The sequence below is a fragment of the Tupaia chinensis genome, unplaced genomic scaffold, assembly GCF_000334495.1.
Source record: "Tupaia chinensis unplaced genomic scaffold, TupChi_1.0 Scaffold000354_1, whole genome shotgun sequence".
NCBI classification, from domain to species: Eukaryota; Metazoa; Chordata; class Mammalia; order Scandentia; family Tupaiidae; genus Tupaia; species Tupaia belangeri.
Genome location: NW_006159849.1, coordinates 1,175,178 through 1,184,905, shown reverse-complemented (window position 1 = coordinate 1,184,905; position 9,728 = coordinate 1,175,178). Strand labels below are relative to the sequence as shown.

Sequence of the window (9,728 nt, the reverse complement as noted above, 5' to 3'; positions counted from 1 at the left end):
TAACTGCTGGTCCCTTAACTCTTATTTCTGTGTATGTGACTTTAGTTTTCCTGATATAGCACTCTCTTCAGAACTTCTTGGAGAACTGGTCTGGTGATGGTAAATTCTTTCAGGTTTTGTTTATCTGAGAATGTTCTTGTCTTCTCTTCCCATTGAGAATTTTTACACCAGTATTCATCAGGGATATTGGCTTAAAGTTATATCTTTTTGCCATATTCTTGTCAGATTTTGGAATTAAGATGATAGAGGTTGCATAGAATGAATTTGGGAGGGTTCTTTCTTTTTGAATATTTAGAAATAGTTTGAGGAGAATTGGGGTTAGTTCTTTAAAAATTTTGTAGAATTCAGAGTAAAGTCATTGGGACTTGGGCTCTTCATTGTTGAGAGACCATTTATTATTGACAAAGGTCACAAGACAATCCAGTGGGAAAAAGAAAATCTCTTCAGCAAATGGTGCTGAGAGAACTGGATATCAACCTGCAGAAAAATGAAACTGGACCCTTCTCTCTCACCATTAACAAAAGTCAAGTCAAAATGGATTTAGGATCTAAACATAAAATCTCAAACTATAAAAATACTGGGGTGAAACACGGGGAAAACTCTTGAAAAATTTGGAGTAGGCAAAAACTTCTTAAAGAAGACCCCAAAAGCACAGGCAATAGTTCCAAAAATGAACAAATGGGACTATATATTAGGCTGAGACACTCCTACATAGCAAAAGAAACAATAAGTAGAGTGAGAAGACAACCCTCAGAGTGGGAGAATATATTTGCAAACTCAACCTCAGATAAGGGACTTATAGCCAGAATATACAAGGAACTCAAGCAGCTTACCCATACCAAAAAAAAAAAAAAATTCCAATTAAAAGATGGGAAAATGAATTGAACAGACAACTCTCCAAAAAAGGCATACAAATGGCCAACAAATATATGAAAACATGCTCAACATTTCTTATCATAAGAGAATAGAAATGCAAATCAAAACCACAATGAGGGAACCAGCAGTTAGCGTAATGGCTGTCGCTGGACTCCCACGTAGTCGACCGCGGTTCACGTCCCGGACCCAGTGGCTTAAAACTCACGCCGGGCGAATGTGCGTGCGTGCCCAAGATCCCGAGAGGAGAATGGAGGAGAAGGGATTGCAGCGTGACCATCCCCCTGGGGGGTGATTTCTCGCTTTCTGTCCCTATGTCTCTCTCTGTCTGGCGAGCACACGCGCCCTATAGCGAAAAACCTCTCAAAAAAAAATAAATAAATAAATGAAGTACTATAACAGAGGGACCTTTAAAAATAAATGTTAAATGAAAGAAGTTAGTTACAAAGGACCATGTACTGTATAATCTCACTTATATAAAATATCCCAGAATAGGCAAATCTGTAAAGACAGAAGAGTAGTGGTTCCCATGGCTAGGAGAGTTGAAAGGAAAGGGGAGTCGACTGCTAATGAGTATAGAGTCTCTTTCCTTAATGATGAAAGTGTTCTAATTGGATTAAATGACCTAATTGTGGTAATGGTTATATAATGCTATGACTATATAAAACACTTCATTTTTAAAAGTTTTAAAAACACCGTAATTGTACTATCCAGCAAATTCCATTTATATTTCAAAGTTATATGTAAAAAAAAATCAAAATCATCATTCAAATTTTACAGACTTTTCTTTTTAAGTACATACTTTCTAAAAGGTCTACTACAGCTCCAGGATCTATTGCATTTTCAAATACCTGAAAAAAAAAAAAGAAAGAAAATAGATTAATAGGCACATACAGTAAAACTATTGATTCCAATCTTCTAAATAACTAACATATGTAAAATCGAGCAATATAATATTTTAAGATTCAGTAGAATCACCTTTAAGAGGTGCATGTTGCATGTTTAAAATTACAACAGATGGGACCAGCAAGTGGCACTGGATTCCCAAATGGATGACCGTGGTTCGAGTCCTGGACCTGGCAGCTTGCTTTATCACTTTCTCTATATATAATAATAATAATAATAATAATAATAATTAACTAATTCTTTTAAATAAAAATTTTTTTACAAAAAGTTCAACAGATGACTATAGAATACTTGAATAAGAATTAACGCAATAATAAGTACAAGGAAATCTAAGTTAGCTAAATCTACCACATGCTTAAAATGTCACCAGTTTGACCCAGTTCCACTGTTTGTTGCTAAAAGCACATCTCCCATCAACTTCTGTCTTGTTTGAATACCCAGAAACCCATTTTGCGTACAACAGAGATTCATAAAATGTGAAGTGGAACAAGCAATTTACTAAAAAAGAACAGATAAAGTTCTACCTACTCACAAAAGAAAAGCTAACAGCTAACAGCTACACTCCCATAGAATCCAAAAAAAAGAGAAGGCGAGGAAAAAAATCTCTTAAGTTTTACGTGTAACATGAAGTATAAGGAAAACATTGTGATATGTCTAGCCCCGGCCAAAACTGCATATTTTGCCCGAGTTAAAAGGGCCCATGTTAAGACTGAAATGAAACACATACCATACTCTTCCCCCTAAATTCTCTAACCCCTTCAGAAACAATAAATTTACTTTTGACCCAAATACAGTCCAAGGCAAAATTAAGTACTTTTTCAAAATGCAGTTTCTGTTGCCAAAGACCAGCTCACCATCTTCTGCCTCTTTTCTTCCTCATTACCCCTTTCTGATCAATTATACACTGACTTGTAACACCACTGGTAAATATAATTACGCTGTTATTTGTCTCCCAGGGCCCATGTGCATGTCTACTGAGTTCCATCCAATCCCTCTTTGGAGGGTTTGAGTTCAGGCTTTACAGTTCTGATTCAGGGACCAGCAGTTGGTGTAATGGCTATGTTGCTGGACTCCCATGTAGGTGACTGCAGTTTGAGTCCCAGACCCAGTGGCTTAAACTCACCCCAGGCACGTGTGCATGCGTTCCCAAGATCCTAAGAGGAGAATGGAGAAGAAGGGATTGTAGCGTGGCCATTGCCCCCGGGGCGTGATTTCTTGCTTTCTGTCTCTCTTTCTGGCGAGTGCATGCACCCTATAGCAAAACCTCTCCAAAAAAAAAAGTTCTGATTCGAATGATATTTAAACTTGAGTATGATTCAAATTTACTCTGAAGTCTAAAGTCAGATCTACTTTAAGTTAAAAAAAAAAAATGTAGGCTGTCCACTGTATTACATTTCTAACTTACCAACTTGTGTATATTTAACAAATGTAATTGTTTCTACCTAAATTGTTTCAATAATTGCATTCTCTCAATTCACCCACTGTTATGGGTTGAACTGTGTCCCTCTCAAAAAATTATATGTTGAAGTCCTAACCCCAGTATCTCAGAATTTGCCAACAGTCATTGCAGACAAAATCAGTTAAGTTAGAATGAGGTCATGGAATAGTTGAACTTCTAACCCAATATGAGTGGTGTCTGTTTAAAAAAAAAGAGGGGGAGGGAGGGAGATTTGAACATAAAAATTATTTTTAAATTTATACAAAATAAATTAACAGAGTTTACTTGAGAACAAAGAACGATTCATGAACTGGGCCAGCACTCAGATCCAGAAGAGTTTTAGAGAGCTCTGTTGCTACAGTATGGGCACTGAGCTTTTACAAGCAATATGAAATAAGACAAAGAAAATTTTTTTTAATTTGCAAGAGGATGCATGTACTCCTCATAGAAAAACAGAAAAAAAGGGAGAGAGCATCCCCTAAGGGGTAATGGTCACACTTCAATCCTTTCTCCCTTTCTCTATTCTCTTGAGATCTTGAGCATACACACACATGCCCAGTATGTTTTACAAGCCTCCAGGGTTGAGATCTGAACCATGTAGTCAGCCCTATGGGATCCAGCTCCAAACCACTAGGCTAAAGGACTATAGCATATCACACTTCAGCTACATGGTATAGCCTAGGTACTCTTAGGTTACAAACCATGTTACTATATTGAATACCATAGGCCACCGGTAAAGATAACATAAGTATTTGTGTATCTAAACAAAGGAAAAAAGATAATAAAAATGCCATATAGAAGATTAAGAATAGTATACTTGCATAGGGCACTTACCTTAAACCGAGTTTTTTTGGTTTTTTGGGGTTTTTTTGAGAGGTTTTCGCTATAGGGCGCGTGCGCTCGCCAGACAGAGAGAGACATAGAGACAGAAAGCGAGAAATCACCCCCCAGGGGGGATGGTCACGCCGCAATCCCTTCTCCTCCATTCTCCTCTCGGGGTCTTGGGCACACACGCACATGCGCCTGGCGTGAGTTTTAAGCCACCGGGTCCGGTTCGTGAACTGCGGTCGACTACGTGGGAGTCCAGCGACATAGCCATTACGGTAACTGCTTGTTCCCCCATAAACTGAGTTTGTAAGATTAGAAGTTGCTTTGTTAAGTGAATATAAAGGTCTAAAACATTATTGTACACTACTGAAGACTTTATAAACACTGTACACTTAGGCTACACTAAATTTATAGCAATGTATTTTTCTTTCTTCAAAAATAAATTAACTTTAACTTACTTTAACTTCTTTAATTTATAAACTTTTATTTCAAATTTTCTGACTCTTTTGTAATAACACTCAGCTTACAGTACACTGTACAGTTGCACAAAAATATTCTTTTTTATATTTTTTATTTAATTTTTTTCACTTTTTAAAACTTTTTTGTTAAAAATTAAGACATAAACACATATTATCTGAGGTCTACACAGGGTCAGGATCATCAGTATCATTCTTCCACTCCACACCTTGTCCCACTTTAAAGGCCATAATTGGGACCAGCAGTTGGCATAATGGCTATGTTGCTGCTATATCCCTGAACTCCCATGTAGTCGACCGCAGTTTGAGTCCCAGACCAGTGGCTTAAACTCATGCCGGGCGTGTGTGCATGCGTGTCTAAGATCCCAAGAGGAGAATGGAGGAGAGGAGATTGGGGCGCGGCCATCCCTCCAGGGGGTGATTTCTCACTTTCTGTCTGTCTGTCTATTTCTGTCTTTCTGGCAAACACACGTGCCCTATAGCAAAAACCTCTCCAGAAAAAGAAAAAAAAAAAGGCCATAATGAACAAAACAACTCAAGATTAAATCAAGCACAAGAGAAAATTATACAATCAAGAGTCACATTAATCATGAGATATTTGAGGCTCTTGTCAGTGTAATAAGGCATACTGTTTACAGTAAACTTTTTAAATAAGTAGGAGGGACCAGCTGGTGGTTAAGGAGCTGGATTCCCACATGGCTCACCACAAGTTCGAGTCCCAGACCTGGCAAATTGCTTTCTCACTTTCCCTTTGTCTCACCTGTCAAATTAAAAAATAAATAATAGTAACAAATTAAATAAATAAATAATTTAAAATAAGGAGTATAATCTAAAATAATAATAAAAAGTATAATAAATACATAAACCAGCTTTTCATCATCAAATATTACATACTGTACATAACTGTATGTACTATACTTTTTTTTTTTTGAGAGATTTTCACTGTAGGGCGCGTGCACTCGCCAGACAGATAGAGAGAGACATAGAGACAGAAAGCGAGAAATCACCCCCCAGGGGGGATGGTCACGCTGCAATCCCTTCTCCTCCATTCTCCTCTCGGGATCTTGGGCACGCACGCACACGCGCCCGGCGTGAGTTTTAAGCCACTGGGTCCAGGACACGAACCGCAGTCGACTACGTGGGAGTCCAGCGACATAGCCATTACGCTAACTGCTGGTTCCCATGTACTATACTTTTGTATGACTAGCAGCACAGTAGGTTCAATTACAGTACCATCACCACAATGTATGTGAGTAATGCATTGCACTACAAAGTTGGGAAGGCCATGTGTGACATCAGGAAGGCAGTGATATAACTAGGCAATGGGAATTTTTTATCTCTATTTTCATCTTGTTTTTAAATTTTATTTATTATTTTTAATCTGACAAGAGAAAGAAACAGGGACAGAGAGGGAGAGTGAGAAAGCAAGCCTCCAGTTCCGGGACTCGAACCATGATCGGCCATGTGTGAGTCAAGCACCTTAACTACCATGCCACCTGCTGACCCCTCTATTACAATCTTATTGGGCCACTGTCACATATGTGTCCTCTCATTGACCAAAATGACATTATGCAGCATATGACTAGTGGAGTTATTCTGTCATAAGACAAGGAACTATCAGAAGCTAGGAGAGAGGCCTAGAACACATGCTTCCCTAGTACCTTCAGATGAAGCATGGCCCAGCTGAAACTCAGATCTCACAACTTCTGGCCTCTAGAAGTGTGAGACAATAAGCTTCTATTGTTTACGCCACTTGGTTCGTGGTGGTAGAAAACTTACATACTCACATCTAAGGATTTTCTCAAATGTGATCTGGAGGAGTAAATGATCAATGTAAAATGACTCATACATTTTTATAAGTAATTTATTTATCTGAGTTTTTAGATTATTCCATTCTGAATTACACAAAAGCCCCGAGGAAGAGAAAATGTTTTCATTAGTTGCTGCAAATATTTGCAGCAAGAGAATGGAATAGATACAAGAAATCAGGAAGCAACTGGAAGAAAGCTGGACTACGAACCCAAACAACTCATGCAAGAAGGTAATTACTCAATTGCATTTCATAAAATGAAAAAAATGGTTATATGGTATGTATGACTATTAATCTTATAAGTATAGGTTTCAAATGCAGGTTAGTAGCATCTAAAATGTGACTCTAGGGACCAGCAGATGGCGTAATGGTTACATCATTGGATTCCCACATAGTCTACTAGGATTCAAGTCCCACACTCAGCAGCTTAAAACTCTTGTTGGACACATGTGCATGCATGCCCAAAATCCTGAGAGAAGAATGGAAGAGAAGGGATTGTGGTGTGGCCATCTCCCCTGGGGTGGGGGTGGGGTGATTTCTCACTTTCTGTCTCTGTCTCTCTGGCAAGCACACGTGTCCTATATCAAAAACTCTCTAAAAAAATAATAAAAAATAAAATGTGACTCTAAGGTCTACTCTCTTTTATCATTCTATGCTATGATTTTGTGTTGCTGAACTTATTATAAAAAGATTTTTAATTGTCTTCTACAGAGTAAATTCAAAATTAATAAAACTAATTTTAAAAGTCTTGGGGCTGGCCCATGGCCTAGTAGTTGGAGGAGCTGGATACCATATGACTAACTGCAGCTCAAATCCCAGCCCAGGCAGCTTGAAAAACACAATGGCACATGTGCTTTTGAGTCCAAAATCCCAACAAGATGAAGAAATGGAAGAGAGGGAAAATTGTAGCATAACCCTCCCCCCCATTCGCCACCACTGGGGCTACTTTCTCTTTCTTTCTCCCTGTCTCTGTCACTCTCTGGAAAGCACACATGTCCTCAAACTATGAGAAAAAAAAGAACAAAGAAAAAAAAAATTGGGGGGTGGGAGAGACTGAACATCTACCATCATCTACAGCTTCCAACATCTAAGAGAAGTGGTTTCTTTTATTTTAAGAAATAAAATATATTTTCTTTTATTTTAAAATAAAATTATATATTTTAAGTTAATCATATTTATTTCTCTTTTTTCCACTTTCTTTTTTAAATTTTCTATAGAGCATGTGTACTTTCCAGAGAGAGAAAGAGACAGAAAGTGAGAAAGCACCCCCACACAAGGGCTGGGCATGTCACAATCCTTCTTCTTCATTCTCCTCTTGGGATTTTGGGCTACTCAGTTTATGGTAGTAGGACCACGGTAGTAGAATCATATACATGCACCAGGTGCATTTTTTCAAACCACCAGATGTGGGATTCACACCTAACAGTGGGTCATACAGGACCCAGCCCTTAACCACCACACTACCAGCTGGCCCATTCCTCTTTTATCCAACCAGTTTAATACACTCTTTATTTAAAGTAATAGACTATGATTTACAAAAGTGTTATATACAACCTTAGTCCTTCAGAAACTGAAACAGGTCACTTATGGATACTGTCTTCCAGACCTTTGAAAGTGATACACTGTACCCTAGAGTCTTCCCTCTTCTCAAAAGGTCCACTTCCATGACATTGTTTGGGGCAAAAGTATTAGACTCACTTAAGTTTAAAACTGATTCTAGGATCAGCAGGTGCTGTGGAGATTAAGGCACTGGATCCCACACAGCTGGCTGCACAGTTTGACTTCAGACCCGGTAACTTGAAAATTATACTAGGTGTGTGTGCATGCTTGCTCAAAATTCCATGAGAAGGGACCAGCAGATGGCATAATGGTTACCTTGTTGGACTCCCACATAGTTGACCGCAGCACAAGTCTTGGACCCAGCAGCTTAAAAAACTCATGCCAGGTGCATGTGTGTGCATGCCCAAGATCCCAAGAAGAGAATAGAGAAGAAAGGATTGTGGTATGGTCATCCTCCCTAGGGGTGATTTTTCTGTCTCTGTTTCTCTAGTGAGCACACATGCCCTAGAGCAAAGAAGCTTCTTTAAAAAAACAAAAAAAAACAAAAAAACAATCCCGAGAGGAGACTGGAGAAGAGATTGTAGTATGGCCATTCATCCTGGGGGTGGGGGGGGGGTGATTTCTCAGTTTTTTCCTCTCCTCTTGTTTCTCTGGTGAATGCAGGTACCCGACAGCAAAAACTGAAGGGCAAAACAATGATTCTAGGGCCAACCACTGATGTGGCAGTTGAGGCGCCTGGATCCCACATGACTGAATGAGCAATTTGAGTCTAGGACCCAGCAGCTTAAGGACTTAAGTCCTTCCAGCCAGGCAGGAAAGGCAAGAGGCAGGCCTCCAGAAGATTCCTCATGGCTCCTGCGAACTAGTTATTTCGTGCGGCACACAAGCGCACTGTGCAGTTTTCTATTTTGTGCTTTTTATCTTTTAAAGAAAAACAATAATAATTTTTTTAGTGTTTTTCCTTCTTTTTTTTCCTGTTTCTTTGTTGTTGTTTCTCTCTCTCTTTTTCATTTTCTTTTTTCTCATCTCTCCACTCCTCAATATCCATGTACTATGTTTCTAGATGGATTTAAGGGCACTGTAGCTAAACATTCAAATACTATTAGGGTTAACATATTCCTCAATACCGACTGAATCTGCTGCACAAAGCGATCACAACACAACGGCAAAGAGATTCCAGATCAACTCTTTCTGCTTGCTCCTAAATATTCAGATTGAACTTCAACAATTAGGAAGAAACACACCATCCATCAGATGACTGGAAATCACCACAGGACCATAAGAAATATGGAGAAGCAAGACAATACCTCTCCTCCAAGGGAAAAGAATAACTTCTCTTCAACCACAAGCAGTTCAATGGAAATCACAGAAATATCTGATAAAGAATTTAGAACATTCATAATGGCAAAGCTAACAGAGATGGAAGAGAAGAGAGACAATGAATTGCAGAAGAGAAAGGAGAAAGAAGCTGACGAGTTCCAGGAGATGAGGAAATTCTTACAAGATCTGAAAGAGGAATTACACACTTTAAAAAAGAATCAAACAGAACTGTTAGAGATGAAGGCTATAATACAGGAAGTCAAAATCTCCCTTGAAAGTATTAAAAGCAGACTGGATCATAAAGAAATTAGAATCTCAGACATAGAAGAGAAAATTGCTGGCCTAGAAAAATCCACCAAGAAGACTGAGAAAAATGCCCCCAAAAATGAGAATAATATATGAGAAGTACTAGATATCATCAAACATCCAAATATCCAGATAACTGGCATTCCAGAAGGCAAAGAGACTCATAAGAACATTGATCATCTATTCCATGAAATCCTGCAAGAAAACTTGC

General features: G+C 38.6%; 1 protein-coding gene across 3 annotated transcripts in view; it reads right to left on the bottom strand.

Moving 5' to 3' along the window:
* SPATA6L (spermatogenesis associated 6 like) overlaps positions 1 to 9,728 on the bottom strand; it is a 100,896-nt gene that overhangs the window by 67,871 nt on the left and 23,297 nt on the right. For all 3 annotated transcript variants that reach the window (XM_014589324.2, XM_006152425.3, XM_006152426.3), the window contains one exon: positions 1,676 to 1,724. In XM_014589324.2, the coding sequence (XP_014444810.1) occupies positions 1,676 to 1,724 (49 nt within the window). The remainder of the gene's footprint in view (positions 1 to 1,675; positions 1,725 to 9,728) is intronic.